This window comes from Thunnus albacares, chromosome 8, assembly GCF_914725855.1.
Source record: "Thunnus albacares chromosome 8, fThuAlb1.1, whole genome shotgun sequence".
Taxonomy (NCBI): Eukaryota; Metazoa; Chordata; class Actinopteri; order Scombriformes; family Scombridae; genus Thunnus; species Thunnus albacares.
Window position 1 is genome coordinate 15,819,427 of NC_058113.1, and position 21,299 is coordinate 15,840,725.

General features: G+C 39.3%; 2 protein-coding genes across 5 annotated transcripts; one reads left to right on the forward strand and one right to left on the reverse strand.

Annotated features, from left to right (window-relative positions):
* The first annotated feature begins 1,020 nt into the window (after positions 1–1,020).
* On the forward strand, positions 1,021–20,560 carry smg9 (SMG9 nonsense mediated mRNA decay factor). 4 transcript variants are annotated; one of them, XM_044358700.1, is made up of 17 exons: positions 1,021–1,438; positions 2,288–2,478; positions 5,768–5,879; positions 6,052–6,173; positions 13,776–13,943; positions 14,030–14,104; positions 15,091–15,325; positions 15,461–15,558; positions 15,651–15,763; positions 16,595–16,706; positions 16,915–17,010; positions 17,188–17,273; positions 18,013–18,119; positions 18,211–18,318; positions 18,529–18,654; positions 18,738–18,882; positions 19,943–20,560. In XM_044358700.1, the coding sequence occupies exons 4-17, from the start codon at positions 6,081–6,083 to the stop codon at positions 20,019–20,021; spliced, it is 1,641 nt and encodes a 546-aa protein (XP_044214635.1). In that variant the 5' UTR covers positions 1,021–1,438; positions 2,288–2,478; positions 5,768–5,879; positions 6,052–6,080; the 3' UTR covers positions 20,022–20,560. The 4 variants fall into 4 exon arrangements, with proteins under 4 accessions (XP_044214635.1, XP_044214634.1, XP_044214636.1 ...); XM_044358699.1 differs by having other exon boundaries at positions 6,078–6,173; XM_044358701.1 differs by lacking the exon at positions 6,052–6,173.
* Positions 9,297–13,018, reverse strand: si:dkey-79d12.4 (zinc finger protein 585B). Its single transcript, XM_044358685.1, has 2 exons — positions 12,635–13,018; positions 9,297–11,631 (listed from the first exon to the last, which is right to left on the reverse strand). The coding sequence occupies exon 2, from the start codon at positions 11,598–11,600 to the stop codon at positions 9,546–9,548; it is 2,055 nt and encodes a 684-aa protein (XP_044214620.1). The 5' UTR covers positions 11,601–11,631; positions 12,635–13,018; the 3' UTR covers positions 9,297–9,545.
* Positions 20,561–21,299: the final 739 nt, after the last annotated feature.

Sequence of the window (21,299 nt, forward strand, 5' to 3'; positions counted from 1 at the left end):
TGTATGTTTTAATTAGTGTATAATCGCCTGAAAATAAGGATTGTTGTGTCGTTGTTCCCTTAGAATGAGCCCTTTATATCTACACAGGCCGCCATGTTGCACCACCATGTTTCTACAATAGCCCACACTGGACAAACCAAACACTGGCTCTAGAGAGGGCCTTTCGTGTTTTTCACGGCCACTGTAGGTTCTGCTACATGCTTGGAAGAGGAGGGTGAGGTGTATTCAGTGGGTTGCAGTCTGCAACCTCACCGCTAGATGCCACTAAATCCTACACACTGGTCCTTTAAAGTAGGCCATATAAAATATAATAGTCTAGTTTTATAGTGGTGCCATATTAATTTGAATTGTCCCTATCAAACGCATAGACTGATAAATACTTTAAATTTATTGTTATTATTATATATTGTAATGTTGACTTATATCTGTCTTAAGGCATGCCATGGCTGACACAGACTCACTAAATATTAATATTTTCCTGCAACTAACCTGTTTAATCTATTCTAATAGCATCAACATGGCAAACAATTCACCAGTATACACAGAATGCATCTCGACTATAATTGTAGACAGTATAGTTCTTATGATACATACATGAGTAGATATAGGAAGGAAAATAGGAGACTCTTTATTCGCTTGAATAATACTGTATACAATAAATAAATATACAATAAATATGTGTAACTGTCATCTGACATCCCAGGATGTGAACAACAATTTACTTTCGAGGCAAACAAAAAGGAGCAGAACTGAGAAGAAGAAAAACATGAAAGGAATATAGATGTCGTGTATCGCTCTCTATTCCTTTATACGTAAAATATAAAGTATGTCGAGGTTACACGAATTGTCTCTAAAGTGCGGAACCACTGATATCAACCCGGTGTTTCATAACGACTTCAATTACCAGACCGAACGAAATGCGCTTGATATGTAACAAATACAATTTCACGCGGGTGGAGTTTCTTACGGCGCGTCGAAATTCGCCAAACGTTCCGACGCCGCACAGCAGCGGTTGACACCGAGTTACGAAACAAGCAAACCAACGAAAAACAGAACCTAAGGAGATGTACGTTCCTTTATTTATACGCTGGAGGCTGAATTTAAATACCGTTACCCCAAGCAGTTAAAATATCTTTAAACGTCGACAAGAGCCATGGCCACAAAGTTGCTCGCTGAGGGCAAATTTCTCGTTTCGGAGATATTTCAGTGCAAGTAACACTATCTGGTGCTCGTCTCTGCTAACGTTAACTAGCTAGCTGACTGATGATATCTGTTGTGCTGCTGTGGTGTGCCGTTATTATCGGCGACATGTCAGAGTCCGGCCACAGTCAGCCCGGGATGTACGGGCAGTTACACAGGAGGAGGTGATGCTGGACCTCCGGGACAAAACCTCTCTGGAACCAGTCGGGACTGAGAATACCAACCGAGAGAATGAAGGGTAACACAAAAACCTACTCTAGTCCGCGTTGTTGTGACTGCTGGTGTAACTTTTGTACTTTAAGTCACTTTCATTTGTGTGTTGAGGATGGGAGCGAACATCCACCAGGCCCACCCATACAGAAGCTGAAAATGTCAGATTAAGGCGTACCCATTATTATCAACATCACCTTTATTAGTGACATCTGTGTCATGGCAAAATGGCAGGTTGATTAACTCCTGGTCATAATATGATGGGGTTTTTCGTGCTGGAGAAGTACCAAACATTTTCACTTTATTAGACATAACGAAAGAAAGGAAAGTGGGGTAGAGAGAGGGAATAAGAACCAACATATGACAGACTTGAATCCGTTATTAAGAGCCACCCGAACGCTTCTTTTGCTTGATCTAATTAGCTGAGCTATCAGACATGGAGAGGAGAAGACAGGAATTAACAAATAAGAATCAGCTCCATCAGTGATAAATCTCGTAATAAATTATCTTGTTTTCTTGAGAAATTGGCCTTTTGTTTTAGATTCGTGATCTCGAGATAAAGGCATTAAAGAAATTATGGCAAGCACTGTCGTTGTCGGCTTCCGTAGTTTTCGCCCACTTATTGTTAATTTTTGTGATCAAACTTTTTTACTTATTATGTTTATTTTCATCAGATCTTGTTTTGTTAAACACTTTTGGCTGCATCTTTGCATGAAAGGTGCCGTACAAATAAACCTATTATTATTATTTACATAATTATTTCCAGAATTTAGTGCTGCATTCACAATACTTAAAAATGAATCACAGTTGCAGAAAGTACAGGCCGTATCTGTTGAGTGATCTTTTGGCTTGTGCTGTTGAATGAATCTGTTTTAAGGCCAGGCCATCACAGAATGCATCCATCAGTGGACCTCCAGTCCTTAAGAAGCTCATCGTGCTGATGAAAGCCCGGGACGATGGAGTGAAGCCTGAGACCCCTCCAGAGGTGACCAACCCAACCCATATACCAGATCCAAAACAGAGGAATGGCCGCTTCTGCATCGAGCAGCACTTTGGACTGTGAGCAAGGTGAATTAGTTATTTATTTTATTAATTAACAATTAAATATACGTTTGCTCTTCGTTTGAGAAATATATTCAAGTGGAAAACAGAATAGTGACAGTACAGTGTTAATAAATGCCGATGAACATAAGGTGTTCTCATCATGACAAACCAATAAAATGTGTTCTTGATGCAAGTTTAATGTACAAGGAGGTAAATAAGACTAAATCTAGAAGGACTGAAATTTAAGTTCTGTAAAAATCTGCCAGTAAACATTACTGAGGATAGTCCCTTTACTAGAAATTGGTCTAAAACTACAGTATATTGGAACCAGTGTTGATTTGTCAATTGTTACAGCAGTGGCAGCACCAGCAACACAAATAATCCCCAAAAACTTGTTAAATGGGGCTAGAAGTAAACTGCCCTGATTTTTCATTCTGTTCATTTTGTATTGATAATTCTAAATTGAAATAGAAGCAGTGTTGCACAAGCAACTCATGTTCACATATTTCAAAATTAAAATAGCTCAAACAGGTAGCACAAATCAATAGTACATAAGTATTTTCTTTCCATATAATTTTAAGCTGCACATAAAAAGTGATGGTACACTTTATAAACACATGGAGGCGATATAGTAAACCTTTCTGCTTCTGTAGACGCTAGTGCAGATTCTAAGACATAACAATTTTTTGGCATTGTAGGCATACAATGAAATTATGTTTGGCAACTCTTAGAGACCAGCAGCAATAGAAAACAAGATAAAAACAAGTTAATAAAGTGCACAACAAATTAGTCAAAAAGAAAACAGAGACGTGAGCATAGAAGTAGTGTCTTTTATCTGTATATAATACATAAAAGGCACATGCATGGCAGGTAAATCGTGACAGTGCAGTATAACAGGGCTTTGCACAATGAATAAGGTACTTGTTATTACAACATTGATACAATGTAGTATGAATATACAGTACTGTGCTAAAGTTTTAGCAATAGTTTTACCATCTGTTGCAGGACTCCTTGCTCTTCTTGTCACTGCAAATAGATCTTTATGACTCTGGCTGTATGTTTGGGGTCGATGTCATGCAGCAGAATAAATTCGGAAGTGATCTGACGCCTCTCTGATGGAATTTCATGATGGATAAGAATTTAAACATCTAAAGTGCCTAAAACTTTTGCACAGTACAGTATATTACATATGTAATATATATTGTATGTAATAAAGTGTTGGAGTGCATTAGCAGCAATTGGTGGGTGGGGTGGGGGAGGCTAACTTTGTAATAGTCTTCAGTCCTCAACAGCTATGGGAGGATAGGGGGTAATGGAGGCTATAGCTGTGGGGAAGAAGCTGTTCTTTTGTCTGTTAGTTTGGGCTTTGATGACTCTGTATCTCTTGGCAAGGGGACAAACAGACTGTGACCTTGGTGGGTTGGGTGCTTACTGATGTTGCTAGCCTTCTTGTGTAGACGGCTAGCATACACTGTGTCCAGGTTTGGGAGCACAGTTCCCACAGTCTGAATTTTCTGTGCCGTTTTTACCACCAGGACCAAGTCCTTCTGGTTCTCGGCAGTGCAGCTGGCATACCACACTGTAGCACAGAGGGAAGTTGTTTGAGTTTTTGTAGGAGGAAAAGTAAAGAAAAATAAGTCCCACTTTAGTGGTGTTGTCAGCAAACTTCACAGTGGTGTTAGAGGAGTGGATGGAGGTGCAGTCATGGGTGAAGTGTTTGAAGAGGGCTGGACTAAGCACACAGCTCTGCGCTGCACCTGTGGTCAGGATGAGGGTCGAGGATGTGTGGTTGCCCATTCTGACATTTTGTGGTCTTTTATTTAAGAAGTCCATTATCCATAAGCAGAAAGAAGTGGGTAATCCCAGGTTGTTGAGTTTGTCTACCAGTTTATGGGGAGATTATAGTATTGAAAGTAAAGCTAAAGTCAACAAATAACATCCTGACGTATGTGTTTGTCACCATTTCTGATGACGGCGGCAGCTGATCACAGCTGGATTAGCTGTCAGTTGGCTTTAACAGCTGTAGCGACTTTTAATGGGGATTGTGTCTGCACACGTGTACTGTGCTAATACTAATAAAGTTGCACTGTTATCACTGTCAGAGCAGCTGTTTTCTCTGTAGCTTGTTAGTGTTTAACAAACACCTGCACATGAATAAAAACCAACATTCTTTATTTATACTGTGTACTGTGTCCTGCTCAGAGGCACATGAACCATTTCTACTGGCAGAATGAGTTTATATTGTTAGTTATTTGCATCTCTATTTATTGATATTCTGATTGTGAATTCATTGTTGATTGACCCAGAATATGATTAGGGTGCCTTTTGAACACTGGAAATTATTTATTAGGCTAAATGTTTCAGGAAAAATTTAAATGATGATCAAACCCGATGCTCAGGAGTTTTCAGCCTCACATGTGACTGAATGAAAATGAAGATAAATGATGCAAAATAAAAATGTGGTTAAAAAGTGTTTCTTGCTGACAGACAGACTCTCCTTTACTTTAATTTTATCCATAATAAAAGTTAATGGGGGAAATAACAGATCATGAAAAGAAAAAATCTTTCTAATAGATGAAAAGAGTTGTTTATGGTTCTTTTGTAAATGAGACTGACAACAGATGTTTAATTAAGATGGTGAATCAGGACACACATAAAATATAAAACACAAGCCCTTCGGTCTACACGTATGGTAGCTGACAAAGGCAAACATGCTGCAACTTAAGAAAACATCTTCATCAATTTGACAACACATGAGCAGCATTTAGAAACCACATTGCAAATACCACAAAACAAGTGTTTCCCCAGGAGACTTAAGAGCTCATGGCTCCTCAGAGATCCCTCCTCGATCCTCAGAGCAAAAATAAGAACTTTGAGACGGCCTTCAAAATAGCGGACCAGAACAACTAATGATTGAAGCAAGGATCGAGGAAATATCAATTAAGTAACTCGAGATATACCTCCCTGTCCGGTCCTATTGCTTTGGTGATGTCTACTTTCATCAGAGTGGATCGCACCTGGTGGCACATGCTCCTCCTTGGGCGGAGTCATTTAAGCTCTCACTGCTGATTTCTCTGAAATTGAAATTCTCTTCTAGTCTTACATTATGTTGTATTTAATAGTGCACACAACTTTTCAACCAGTCTAATGTGTGAGACTGTAAAGAAAATTTGCATTGTCAAGTTTTAGGTTCTCAAAACATCCATGACTTTCGGTGCCAGAGAGGTTAGGTGGAAGAATAAGTGATGAAGGACATGCTGTGTCCCTTGTTTTAATTTAGTATGTATTTGTGTTCATGTTTTTGTTTGCACAGGGGATATGTATTCAGAGCCCAGACTCAAGAAATTAAGGAAAGAGGAGGAAACCGGAGCACAGGGATCGATTTCTTCATCACACAGGAGAGAGTCATCTTCTTGGACACACAGGTAAGAGTCAAGTATTACGGATACAGTGACAGTTTCTCCCTCTTGTGCTGTACTTTGTTCAGTTTGATGTGAGAATGTAGGCATGTCTAAATTGTAATGTTACCTTGGACTATAAATCAGGTTTCTAGAAAGCTTCTAAATCAGTCTGGTTGGGGATTGATGAGCTCTGCAGCTGTGTGTCAATGTTTGTTTCTCCAGCCAATGCTCAGCCCGTCTATTCTCGACCATCTCATCAACAATGATCAGAAGTTACCTCCAGAGTACAATCTCCCTTACACATATGTTGAGATGCAGGTCAGTATCCAGTCTATAGGTATGGTGGCTGACGAGGGCAAATGTTCTGCAACTTAAGAAAACATCTTCATCAATTTGACAACACATGCGCAGCACTTAGAAAACACACTGCAAATACCACAACACATTACAGAAACAACAACAAAAGTGTTTCCAAAGGACACTTAAGAGTGACAAACACATCAATAACTCATAAGCAAAATGTTGTTAAAACACAAATGATGCCTCTTTCCTACTGTAGTAAGGGAGAAAATGAGCTACAACCTTATTTTCACCAAAACGAGCTGTCCTCCGAGCTGGACAAATAACATTGGTCTCTATGTACAGCTGGCTGAGAGACGATGATGCAGGGATTGTCTAAAAAGTGCAACACTAAAAAGAGATATTTCAAACAATATTCAATAACCCCTAACCCTTTTTTTCCCCCATTCTAAGTGTTGTAGTATAACCAACAAGAGACCATTGATGTGTGAAGTCATTTTGGGGACACTGCAATGTATAAGAGTGAAGTTATTGAATATTGTTTGAAGTATCTCTTTTTGTTGTCACAGTTTTTAGATGGTCCCTGCATCTTCGTCTCACAGTCAGCTGTACATAGAGACCAGTGTTATTTGTCCAGCTCGTTTTCAAATCAAATCAAATCAAATTTATTTATGAAGCACATTTAAAAACAACAGTTGACCAAAGTGCTGTACAATCTTGATAACAAAGGCCATGAAAACACAATTAAGACACAATTGGTGAAAATAAGGTTGTAGCTTGTTGCCTACCTTACTACAGTAGGAAAGAGGCCTCATTTGTGTTTTAACAACATTTCACTTATGAGTTATTGATGTGTTCATCACTCTAAAGTGTCCTCTGGAAACACTTTTGTTGTTGTTTCTGTAATGTGTTGTGTTGTATTTGCAGCGCATTTTGTTAATGTGTTGTGTTGTGGTAATGGCAGTGCATATTCTAAATACTGCACATGTGTTGTCAAATTGATGATCTTTTCTTAATTTGCTTGTTTTTTGTCTATTTGCATGTGTTTCTTAAGTTGCAGCGCATTTGCCCTTGTCGGCCACCGCATACAGGGGTTACAGAATGATAACACCAGTTGTTTATATGCATACCATTCGTAACATCTAGGGATCAATATTTACCTTTTATCCTCTGTTTCATTATTTAACAATGGTTTAATGGTGAGTCCCATGTAACCACATTAGATTTTTTCCTCTATCATCTGTCAACAGTCTCTTCAGATTGCTGCCTTCTTGTTTACAGTGTGCCATGTGGTCATTATGGTTCAAGACTGGTTCACTGACTTAAACCTCTACAGGTAGATACTTGTTTATCTTCTGTGGATCAGTGTTAAACTTACTGACAAGGTTCACTGCACAAAAGGAGAAGCTTGGCTCTGAGGATAATTTGAAAGTCAACTCCTCCCGCAAGAATGCTGAGCATTTCATCTTGTTTCGTGAGAGGATATTTGTTTTCTGCTTTTTCATAAGTTCAGTAACGTTCTTCTTTCAGTTGGTCTTGTAGACAACAAACGCGGGCAAAGCCGGACCTGTTGAAAATGACTGGCAATGTTCTCATGTAACATGTGCTGGTACTCATTCATCTTGTCTAGTGTACCATTATTGAATCAGGATACTCACATGCACAGCTGAACAATTATAATGGATGATCTGAACAACTCATTATGTTGGTGTATGCTAATATTTGCTTATAGCTTTGTAGTCAAAAGTTAGTTTCCAATGTTTAACTTGTCTTTCACTCTGCTAAAAAATATGCTGAAAACTCTGTAGTTGAAAGGAATTAATAGTTAAGGAATCTTCTAGAAAGTTCAATAAAACTAATTTTCCAATGCAGACACTGTTGGGTAATTTATGTGGACATAAATTCATATATTTGTTATAAAGAATGATATTTGGCTATGCAGTGATATGGCCTTTTTGATGGTTATATTGCACAAGTATGATCAGCACTCTTAACAAGCTTGGAGGACTGGCATAACCCACTAAAGATCTCATCTTCAGGCCCGGTGCTGAGTGCACTGCACAATGACTCATAGCCGTAAAATTATACAGATAGAATGACTTCATTTAACTGTGGAGTAATCACAGTGCATTTTGACAGATCTGTTGTGCTTTCAGTACTTCTGTTTGTGACTGTGCACAAAAAAACAGAATTAATCTCGTACAAGATGTGTGGAGAGACTTATTATCCACACTGTCAAAGGTTCCAGGACTTGCTCTCTTAACTGCTAATTATAAGCTTTCATTGATGGACTCCATCACTGCCTTATTCCTGTGGAATAAGATATAAGTTTTGTTAATTTCAAATGGTAATTTTATTTTAAATTTAATGCAATATTGTACAGTGTCTAATCAGTTTTTATAAAAACCTCTTGCGAATCTTCTTGTTCATTAGCAGAAGGTTTAATGGTTATCAGCTGATTATTTTTTTTTGCAAACAGGCTTAATGAATTTGTCTGTAAAACAACAACAATTCCTCATCATTCTGCTTTCTCATAACCCACCAAGTGAATCATGAATGAAATGTGTTCTCACTCTCAAACATGAAAAAAAACAAACAACTAAATTTCAATTCAGGTGTTGTGGGAAGAAACACTTATTTCCGCAGGATTTTAACTGATGTCATAGATTGATTGATCATTGATTGATCTACATCTGAGGTTGTAGACAGAAATACATCTAACACCTACACCTGTTCTGAGAACAGTGAAACTTTGGTGTAAGTTGCCTTTTAGGCTCAGCTGTTCTTTTAGCAACCCAACAGCTCCATCTAGTGGAAATGCATTCAGTAAACGTCATAATATTTAGAACTGTTAACATTAAAATCATAAACATTATAAAACAATCACAGAAATGTCATTTGCTACTTTTCAACCTGAATACCAAGACCCCGACAGTCTCACATAGGGGCCTAACATTTGAATCATCTGTGCTTAAACAATATCTGAAAAAACAGAAAACAAGAGGACTCAGAAATCCTCAAATGTCACCAAACCTCATTGTTAAGAAAGCACTTTGTGAGAAATATTGCAAAACTGGACTAATTCTCTCTCTGGAGAATAAACTGGAGTTTCGATGTTTTAACTTAATACAATACGGGAAAAAAAGTTCCTTGTGGGTTTATTTGTATTCTGTTATGTTGTCAAAAGAAGAACAAAAGAGGAGTTTCTAACCCTGTTTACTGTGTATCATTTGCACAAAAACCATGTTAACAACTATCCAGGACATGCTTATAATTAAAAGCCATTAAGACTGAATGTGCATATGATTTTGCTTTGATTTTGTCACTTGTGAACACAATACATCTTACAAAGAAATGCGACAATCAATGTGTAAAAAAAATCCCCTTTGATTAAACTCTTTGTTTGTGGGCCTTGGAACGCCAGCCCGTGCTCATCAAAGCCACCTTCTTCCATTGTTTGGTTTTTGTCTTGTTTTTAAGTTGATGCCATATGTAAGCAGAGGGTCTAAAAAACAGTTGTCCACAGTCACATGTAAAGGGCATTTTGCATTTTCTCTTTACTCTCCGTTTCCAAGTATGTCCTGAAGAACTGGATTTCTTCTGCGATTTGCCCTTCATGTGCTCAGCTAAGAGTTTTGCTCCTGTGAAACTCTCCCCACAGTTGACACAAATGTAGCTCATGGCCTCAGCATGCTGAACACAATGTCGCAGGAGGTGTAGCCGGTGCTTAAAGGCTCGGCCGCACTGGCACCGGTGTGAGCGGCGGCCTCTGTGGAGGTAGCGGTGGCTGATGATGAAGGAGGGCTGCCGTAAGACCGCACCACACTGCCTGCAGGGGTAAGGGGCCTTGGAACGCCAGCCTGTGCTCATACGTTTCATCAAAGCCACCTCTTGGCTGTCATTCTCAAACATGGCCATAATAGTAGGAATTGGTGGGGAGACAGGGTGAGAGACTGGGTTGGCTGGAGTTGTGTCAGTGGCACTAGGAGGGAAAAACAATGGTGCAGAAAGACGTGAAGGCTGGTTGGTCGGATGACCTGATCGAACAGGTCCAGCAGCAGAAGTCATGCATGTCGGGGCAGGGGGTCTGCCTTTGTGGAAAGAGGATGTTGAAAGACAGGAAGGGCTGGACTTCACAACAGTGGACAGGGTCCCAGCATAGTTTTGGCTGACAGAGAGCTTTCCATTAACGACCTGTTTGACTGCACTGGGACTTTGATATGTAGCACTGCTAGAGACCAGGACGTGCCTAGAACTACTGGTGGCTGACCGGGCAGCTGTGCCAGAGACACCTGGTGAAAGCTTTTTATTAGTCAATGCAGACGGATTGGTAATAATGGACAACTTGGTGCTGGACACTGACGTGTGAACTCTGGCGACATGGTTTAACAATGTTTTCTCCGAGGTAAAAAAAGATCTGCATATGTTACATACTTTTGGCATCGACTCAGTGCAAAAGAAGATGGTGGGTGAGTTGCCACCCTTGGGACACTGGTGTTGATTGTACGAGTGGTCGAGAGAGAAAACCTGGCCACAGATGTCACAGGAGTACAAAGGCATGTAGTGTTGGTTAAGTGACGTCTCCGTTGGGAAAAGCATCTTGCACAGTGAACACTGATATTTTACCCTTATACCACTACAGTGCAGCAAATGGACCTTAAGTGACCTGAATGGCCCTCTGCCACATGCAGAACAAACTGAACTATCAACATTATGGAGGGTTGCTGGTGTTTTTTTAGAGTGTGGACTGTTGGAAGAGTCACTGGAACAATCAGTCGCACATGAGTTCGAGTCACCATCTGATTCTGGATCATCTGAACACATGTCCGCAGGCTCAGAGCGCGTTTCATTCTCATCATCAGTGTAAGAGCTTGTTGAGTCATCCTCCTCCTCCCAACCGGTTTCATGGGGACTTTCAATATCTTTATCATCTTCACCCACTATATATTCCACGCTGTTTTCAGATGTGGCAGGCCTCATCTCAAATCTGTCTCGACGCATCGATTCTGACTCTGAGTCACGTAGCACTGAGTCTGCGCTTTGCTGTGCAGTCACCTTATTAGCAAGGCTGTCACTGTTCTGACTCTGACATATGACCGCAGAAGTCAGAGAGGGGGCTTCTTGAAATGGCGCTGAGCCCATGCAAAGCGTCTCTGCGTGCTTGTTCAACTCCCACACATTACTGAAAGACTGATGGCACTTTCTGCAGAGGGGTGGCGAATGTGCATTATCCAGGTGTGTGGAGAGTGACGTCAGACGTCGGAAAGTAACCTTGCAGATGTGGCAGGTAGCTTTGATATCGTGGCTTTTGTAGTGTGATATCAAGTTGGCTATGTTTCTGAATTTTTTGCCACATTCCCAACATTTTGCCTGCAGGTGTGCATTACCCATCTGTCTTTTTGTGAAAACACACCATTCATCGTCGCTGCTCGAGTCTTCAGACATAAGGAGCTGGTCCCGGCAATCTCTAGCTGGTCTGTGATTAAAAGCACAATGGAGAGCATCTCTTAAAATTTCTGTTTGTTAGAATATATTTATTACAGGTTTCATACAAGCATCACAGGAGATAGTTATTTCATTTTAATATAGTCAGCCAACCTACAGTAATTATGTATGTGGTTTACAGCTGAAACAATTACACTATATATTTTTAGTTGATCTCTAGAGAACTATTAAGAAAAACAATGATAAATGATAAAGAGTTTGAGTCTGTTACATGCCAAACATCATCTGCTCTGGTCCCAGCTTCTCAAATGTGAGGATTTTCTGTTTGTAGCCATGCTAACTGCATGGACAGCAATATCTAGTCCAGACTAAAATGTCTCAACGGCTATTATTTGGATTGCCATGAAATTCTGTACAGGCATTCGTGATTCCCAAAGGATGAATACTAATGACTTTGGTGATCCTCTGACCTTTCTTCTAGCTCCACCAGCAGGTCAAAGTTTTCACTTGTCCTATAAAATATCAAAACATCGACTAGATGGACTGTCACAACATTTGGTACAGACATTCATGATCCCCAGAGGATGAATCCTTCTGTCTTTGTTGAACTACTGTATGGATTGCTATGAAACTCGGTACACACATTCATGTTCCCCTTAGGAGGAATTGTAGTAACGGTGATCCTGACTTTTCAGGTCAAAGTTATAATTCGTCCAGTACTTTGGATTATGACTAAGTATCTGCAAATCTAGCTTGAGCTGCACTTTCACAGGGAGCTTTCACAGTTTTTTAGTCATATAATTATAATCATTGTTTTTACTGTAAATTAATTATCTGTGAAATTTGGACTAAACAAGTCATTTGAAGGAGTTACCTGAAGAACTGGAAAATTGTGAGAAAGCCAAAACCATTAATTGATTAATTGAAGAAGTTAACTCTACAGGCCACCATATGTGTTTTTGTGTAAGAAGTCAGTTGTAGTTGAGCCAGTACATTAACGTTAGACTTTAACCCACAGAGAGCAGTTTACTTACCTCTGTCCACAACAGGACCTGGACCAAAAACTGCTGCCAGCTGCACAGAACAACGGTGAAGTAATGTGTAGAAGGTGACAGCTGGTCCAGGTTACTATACTGTATGTTAAGGTTAACTTACTTCAAAAAATAGAAATAGCAAACGTTAACTTGTATCTTATGATGTGGGTTTTGGGCGAAATAAGCATCTTCTTCAAGATTTGTGTCTGAAGCGCACCAAATTGCACAGGTGTCGCAACTACTGAAATAATTAAACACATTAGCAAAAGAAACCCCGTGATGTTGTTGATGGCGTCCGCACACCGACCTCCTCCGTATCCTGTTTAAACCGGAAAGGGGTACGGCTACATCTCCCAGAATGCATCTCGACAGAAGAGTGTAATTGTAGGCAATAAGTTCAGAGTTTTTATAATATATCCATGAGTAGAATGATTTTTATACGGTCGTTCTTGAATTATCAACATCAAGGAAAATAGGAGACTCTTATTTCGCTTGAACAATACTGCATACAGTAAATATGTGTAACTATGTCTTTAAGAAACCTGACATCCCAGGATGTGATTAAGAACAATTTACTTTCGAGGCAAACAACAAGCAGCACAACTAAGCAAGAAAATCATGAATGGAATATAGATGTCGTGTATCGCTCCCTATTCCTTTATACGGTAAAATATAAAGTATGTCGAGGTTACACGAAGTGTCTCTAAAGTGGCGGAACCACTAATATCAACCCGATGTTTCATGACGACTTCATTTACCAGACCGAACGAAATGTGTTTGAAATGCATCAAACACTATTTCACGCGGGTGGGGCTTCTGTCGGCGCGTCGAAATTCGCCAATCGTTCCAACGCCGCACAGCAACGGTTAACGCCGAGTTAAGAAACAAGCACACCAGCGGGGAAACAGAAGCTACTGTGATGTACGTTCATTTTTTAAGCGCTAGAGGCTGGATTTAAATGTTTTTACCTCTAGCAGTTAAGATATCTTTAAACATCAACGAGAGTCATGGTTACAGAGTTGCTAGCTGAGTGCACATTTCTCGTTTCGGAGATATTTCAGTGCAAGTTACACTATCTGTAGCTCGCCTCTGCTAACGTCAACTAGCTAGCTGATTGTTGACATCTGTTGTCCTGCTGTAGTGTGTCGTTATTGTCGGCGACATGTCAGAGTCCGGCCACAGTCAGCCCGGAATGTACGGGCAGGGACGCAGGAGGAGGCGACGACGGGGCGACAGGGATGCTGGACCACCGGGACAAAACCTGTCCGGACCCAGTCGGGACCGAGAATACCAACCAAGAGAACGAAGGGTAACATAAAAACCTACTCTAGTCTGCGTTGTTGTGATTGCTGGTGTAACTTTTGCACTTAAAATGCCTTTCATTTGTGTGTTGAGGATGGGAGCGAGGATCCACCCGGCCCACTCATACAGAAGACCCCCATCATTTTGGCGAAGCCACCCGGGGAAAGGGTACGTTAGCTTGTCTCAGATATGAAGCTCTATTTTGTAATTCTCTTTATTGAACACAAATAATAATTGAAGACATGTGGTCAAAGACTTAATGTCCACATCACAGGATATATGTTTTCATTTGCTTTCTTATTATGAGAATATGAAATACCATTGATATTCTTTGCTTGCAGGATAGTCAGATTGACTAAAAAGTAAGCCGTTGCATTAATGTGATTGCAACGTGTGACATCAAACATCATATTTTAAGATATGAGAACAAAGTTTGGTAGAAATTTACATTCAGTTGCTTCTGTTCAAGGCAATGTACTTTTACATTTACATCATTATTTCCAGAATTTAGGACCGCATTCACATTACTTAAAGATCCCCTCCGGACATGTTTTAATATGTATCTAAAATCCTCTGCTTTGAATAATAATTTTTGAATGATATGGTTTTTGCATAAAAAAAAAAGTATAATTACCATGTTAAAACCTTTAAAATTACATCTACTCCTTCTCCCTCATTAAAAATTCCAGAATTTATAATTATGCAAATATGTTTAATGTCAGAAGTTTAACTGCTGGACACAAGATGTCTCCTACTTCACTGAAAAGTCAACTCTCAGTTTATGTGCACCGATGGTTTTAAGTTTACACATCACACTTCTAAGTTGAATATTGGATCGAGATTGGCTTCCAAACTATTTATTATGTCACAAATCATGCTCGAAGGCCCACCCTTAAAATCAGATTTTCAATGAGCACAGAGAAACTTTCCACTTTCAGTAGATGGGATGAATGTGAAAACAACCTTCTAGTGCTAAACTCTGCACATGCATCATTCTGTACAGTTACGCTCAAACATTCAACTTTAGTAACAAGAAGAAAAACACATTTTTTGAATGGATGGGGATTTTAAAAATGAATTACAGTTGCAGAAAGTACAATCTGTATCTGTTGAGTCATCTGTTGACTTGTGTTAATAAATGAATCTGTTTTAAGGCTAAGCCATCACAGAATGCACCCATCAGTGGAGCTCCAGTCCTTGAGAAGCCCATTATGCTGATGAAAGCCCGGGACGATGGAGCAAAACCTGGGACCCCTACGGAGTCGGCTGCTCAGCCCTCTGGTCCTGGGCCCTCCAAGATGGAGAGGGAAGGGCAGCGACCTACACAGCCTGTATACCAGATCCAAAACAGAGGAATGGCTGCTTCTGCGTCGAGCAGTGCTGTGGACCGTGAGTTATTATTGATGTCACACAGAGAACAATTGCTTTTTGTCCTGTAGATGTCAGTGAGAATTTAAGTCAAAAATATTGTTTGTATGCAGAGAACATAAAAGCAAGTTTTGAATCTATTCTTATGACTTCCAGCCATGGTTGGCCAGTCTAAACTCCTCCCTCCAGAGAAGATGAAGCACAGTATTAAGCTTGTGGATGATCAGATGAATTGGTGTGACAGTGCCATGGAGGTAAGTTAATATTTTATGAACCTAGTTGATTGAGGAGCTGTTGTTTTTTTTAAGGATTTAAAAATGTTATGTTTTGTTGTGATATGTTGCAGTTCTTGAGGGACCAGACAGATATGTTGGTGGTGGGAGTCATTGGCCTGCAGGGAACTGGGAAATCCACTGTCATGTCACTGTTATCTGCCAACACCGCTGAAGAAGATCAAAGGTAAATTTGGTAGGAACAACAAAAAGAAGATGAAGCTTTGAGATTGACCAGCTAGGTGAATTAGTTATTTATTTTATTTATCAATAATTAAATATACTTTTGCTCTTTTTTTTTTAAAAAAAGTTTGAGGAATAGATTCAAGTGGAAACAGAATAGTGACAATTGATCCGTGAAGAAGTCCAGTGTTAATAGATACTGAACAGGATGAGGTGCTCTCATAATTACAAACCAATATAATGTGTTCCCAATGCTAGTTTAGTGTACAGTTTTGTAAAAATCTGCCAGTTAAGGTTATTGAGGATAGTCCCCTTACTACACATTGGTCTAAAACTACAGTATATTGGGACCAGTGTTGATTTGTCAGTTGTTACAGCAGTGGCAGCACCAGCAAAATAAATAATCCTAATTCTGTTCATTTTATATTGATAATTAAAATATTTAAAATTAAAATAGCTCAAACAGGTAACACAAATCAATAGTAAATACATATTTTCTTTCCATATAATTTTAAGCTGCACATAAAAAGTGATGGTACCCTTTATAAACACATGGAGGCGATATAGTAAACCTTTCTGCTTCTGTAGACACTAGTGCAGATTCTCATCTAGTCTCACAGAATGTTTGAAACCAGTCTAATGGGTGAGACTAATTAACTAGCATAATCATTGTTTTGGAAAATCAAGAAAATTTGCATTGCCAGGTTTTAGGTTCTCAAAATATCCATGACTTTCGGTGCCAGAGAGGTTAGGTGGAAGAATAAGTGATGAAAGACATGCTGTATCCCTTGTTTTAATTTAGTATGTATTTGTGTTCATGTTTTTGTTTGCACAGGGGATATGTATTCAGAGCCCAGACTCAAGAAATTAAGGAAAGAGGAGGAAACCAGAGCACAGGGATCGATTTCTTCATCACACAGGAGAGAGTCATCTTCTTGGACACACAGGTGAAAGTGAAGTATTACGGATACAGTGACAGTTTCTCTTTCATGTACTGTACTTTGTTCAGTTTGATGCGAGAATGTAGGCAAGTCATGAACTGTCTAAATTGTAATGTTACCGCGGAATATAAATAAAGTTTCTAGAAAGCTTCTAAATCAGTCTGGTTGGGGATTGATGAGCTCTGAAGCTGTGTGTCAATGTTTGTTTCTCCAGCCAATGCTCAGCCCGTCTATTCTCGACCATCTCATCAACAACGATCGGAAGTTGCCTCCAGAGTACAACCTCCCTTACACATATGTTGAGATGCAGGTCAGTGTCTGGCCTACAGGGGTTACTGACTGATAACACTAGTTGTGTATATGAACACCGTCAGTTATATCTAGGGATCAATATTTACCTTAAGTCCTCTGAGTCATTATTTAACAAAGGTTTAATGGTCGATCTTGTATAACCGCATTGGAATCTTTCTCTATCATCTGTCAACAGTCTCTTCAGATTGCTGCCTTCCTGTTCACAGTGTGCCATGTGGTTATTGTGGTTCAAGACTGGTTCACTGACTTAAACCTCTACAGGTAGACACTTGTTTATCTTCTGTGGATCAGTGCTAAACTTACTGACAAGGTTCACTGCACAAAAGGAGAAGCATGGCTCTGAGTCAACTCCTCCTGCAAGAATGCTGAGCATTTCATCTTGTTTCGTGAGAGGATATTTGTTTTCTGCTTTTTCATAAGTTCAGTAACGTTCTCCTTTCATTTGGTCTTGTAGACAACCAATGCAGGCAAAGCCGGATCTGTTGAAAATGACTGGCAATGTTCTCATGTAACATGTGCTGGCACTCACTGCTGATTGCTCTGTAATCTACATTTAGTTTTCAATGTTTAACATGTCTTTCACACTACTGAAAAATATGCTGAAAACTCTGTAGTTGAAAAGAATTATAGAAAGTTCAAGAAAACTCATTTTCCAATGCAGACAGAGTTGGACATTTTATGTGGATGTAAATTCATGTATTTGTTATAAAGAATGATATTTGACTATAGAGTGATATGACCTTTTTGACTGTTTGATGTGTGTGAAAAAAACACCACAAGCACAAGTAGTGAAACATCAGGCTGAAGATAGTTTTATAATCACAGACTGGACATGTTTTACTTGTCTGCATCAAGTTGGATTAAAAAAATAGTTTAGAGTTAGTTAGTTTGATATTGATCATCTGGTCCATTTGCATCAATGACTCTGATCAGAGAGTTATTTTATGAGCTGTGCTAGTTACACCTCCTGTTTCTCACACTTTTTTTTGTTCTTGTGTAGATTTCTTCAGACTGCTGAGATGCTGAAACCTTCCACTCCATCTGCTAGCCATGACAGCACTGGTTCTTCAGGCAATGACGATGGAGCTGAGTACTATCCCCATATAGGTGATTGTTTAATACGGAAACACACACACACATACACGTCAATCAGGTTTAATGATATCAAAATGAAAGTGTTTATTCTTCCTTCATCCAGTGTTCCTGCAGAATAAGGCTAGACGGGATGATTTCTGCCCAAGGAATCTGAAGAATATGCATATGGCGGTGGACAAACTAATGGCCCACTCTCATCTCAAATACAAAGGTTAAAAAGTAGAAGAATCTTTTTTTCATAGATCAATGCATTCTGTTGATGCCATGGCTGTTTTTAAGGGACAACATGTTTCATGTTAAAAGCTGAGTTTAGATAATACCATGGCTATTATCTGTGTTTTGTTTAGACATGTGATTACAAAATTGCTTCAGCATTCATGCCATCCCTGCAGTCTTCCCATAACATGTGGTGTGTTTTCAGGTACATTGTCCATGCTAGACTGCAATATCTTCCCCGGCCTGGGGCAGGACTATCTGGACACTGAAGTCAACATGTTCCTGCTTCCCGTGCAGGAGAATGACGGGGAGGATAATCTGACTAAAGCAGGTCATAGAGAATTTAACTTGATCACATACATTTTCCTCCTTCATGTAAGGTGAGAAGTGAATTAATCATTGTACACTGTTTAGGCCCGGGAACATACCCCCTGTTCTCTCTGCTCCCGGGGTACAGAGGACACCCTGCCTTCTCCACCATGGTTTCCAAGCTCCGCAGCCAAATACTGGCCATGCCCCGCTGTCAGCTGTCACACACCATCCTCACTGAGAAGAACTGGTAAACATCACATTCTATGCACACTTCCCATTTAGAAGAATATTCAATTCATTCTTATACCACTAATCACAAACAGGGTGCCTTACGGGACAAAAACAAATTAAAACAACCAAACCCAAACACCAAGGGTGTAATTTTCATGATGTCCTCCTCACTTTTTAAAATTAAATTTTTGCCCCCCACACTTTGAGTTTCATGATGTTGATACTGCTTATCTGAGGCAATTAGTTAGACTGCGGGCAGCTCTGGTAGTACTCCCTAATACCTGTACACAGTTTTTGATGTGTAAAAACAAATAATAATAATCCAGAGATAGCAATTTCATTTTTTTTGTTTTGTTACCATTATGGCATGATAACTAATTTTGTCATAATTGATTTGCTAGATTGATACAGATATACAGTAAATATATATATTTATGTAATATATTTATACAGTATATAAATTCACACTTTTTGATTTTGTTGTTGCTGATGAACCTCTGACATTGTGTGTCCCCTGCTTCTGAAACCAAATTTACACCCTTGTATAACACGATTAAAAATTGGACAAAAATCAAAATCAAAATTTAAGAACTGAAATAATTAAAAAAATAAGTAAGAAGTTTTTTTAAAAATTTTTTATTTCATTCTTGTTAGTGAAGGTGCTACCCCGATCTTGGGGATGGCTTCCCAGAGTCTTTATAGCAAAGACATAGTCAGTCTGAGTTTTTAAGGTAGATGTGATCTGCATCTGCACTTAAGAATAACCACAGAATCTTCTTGCATAACATCCCTTTCTCACTCTTTCTACCCACATTTCCTGCCTGCCCCTCTACTTTACACTCATCAGTGTTAAAAGCAAAATACCCGAAAACATTATCTTAAAATAACAAACTAACAAACAAGGACTATTAATTGGGACAAAAACAGACAAAAAAAAAGACATTTGAAGATGTTGTCATCATTTTTCACAATTTTATGAGATTTTATAACGATTCATACGGTTAGCTGCAGCCCTAAATCACAGTGGTTTTATCGAGGTGAACAGAGTTTGTTTTGTGTTTGCTGTGTTATTACAGGTTTCACTATGCAGCTCGTATCTGGGATGGGGTTAAAAAATCCTCGGCACTCTCCGAATACAGCCGTCTCCTCTGCTAACACCAGGGTTGATCTGCTTTTGTATAGAAGTGCAACCTCGTACGTTCAAAAATCAAGCCTCATAATGAAAAAATGTGGCCCTGGAGATGGAGGCTATCATTTGTGCCCTGCTGGAGGGACAAGTGAAACTGGAAGCCCGGTTGGTGGTGAAAAGTAACATAGGATGAAACCACTTGCTGTAGACTTTGGTGGGAATTAAAAAACCTGCAGACTCCTGGAGCTCCATGTCGGAAAGGTGCCTATCCCTGCCCTCAGGAAATTTGATGTTCAACAGGCACAGCTGCACCCTGTACAGCAGTGGTGAGAACGAGAGAGAATAGTTGTCTGCACATGTCCAAGCAAGATGGGATGACATTTTTATTAATGCAAGCCGTTATTGACTATGTGATGTAACTACAGTTTTGTTGTACAGGTGGTACAGACATATTTTCTGTGATGATAAAAATACCATAATCAGTTATTTTTTATTTTCTTGAAAACATCTTTTAAAAGAGTAATTGTGACATACTCAGAAATAAAAGGAAACACCAGTGAAAAGATTTTGACTGTGGTTCTTCATCTGCAGGGTGCTTTTCATTGCACAGGCTTGTTTCAGTCTTTACTTAAAGGTCAAGTGCCCACTGGCATATTGTGAATCTTTCCCAAGTCATGATATTTACAGCAACATTATAACCAGGGCGTGATTCACAAATCACACCCTGGTTATAGTCACACATGGTGTCATCTCTACAGTCATACAAATGCTGACAGTGAAACTCATCACCACCCCACCAGCTATAATCGTTGACAGCCAACAGGAAATGTTTCCACAGACAAATTTACATGTGGCATGCTTGTGGTTTTGCTATAAGAACAAAATGTTTTATTTGCTGCTTGATTTGAGAACACAGAAATGAAACCTAAGTTTTGGTGCTGATGGCAAACACTTACATAGCAACCAAGCAATCTTAACATGCTGAGTGTTGAGAGTTTTAAGATATTTGACATGTTAAGACATGTCAAATATGCCAACATTAAGATAGCATGCATAGGTCATAATAAAGATAAGAGTGGGGAATTCCTGTTGTATATATGTTTAGAATTCACCATCATCATCATTTTCTGTTGCTTAACAACAGAGGATTACTGCAACACCATGAGGTCATTCAATATTATATTACCAGAAGTTTTTGGAGAATTGCCATAGAGTTTATATTTCTAAAAACTGAAAACAAGAAGTTGATTGATTTTACAGAAAAAGGAGAATTTGTCCCTTCTTTCATCTGCTGATGCACAAAG

Bases quoted from the DNA above. Each gene is read 5' to 3' on its own strand.
- smg9 (XM_044358700.1), top strand. From the start codon at position 6,081: ATGCTCAGCCCGTCTATTCTCGACCATCTCATCAACAATGATCAGAAG. The intron at 14,105-15,090 runs GTACGTTAGCTT...ATCTGTTTTAAG, and splicing joins CGAAGCCACCCGGGGAAAGG to GCTAAGCCATCACAGAATGC. The intron at 18,319-18,528 runs GTTAAAAAGTAG...GTGTGTTTTCAG, and splicing joins CTCTCATCTCAAATACAAAG to GTACATTGTCCATGCTAGAC.
- si:dkey-79d12.4 (XM_044358685.1), bottom strand. From the start codon at position 11,600: ATGTCTGAAGACTCGAGCAGCGACGATGAATGGTGTGTTTTCACAAAA.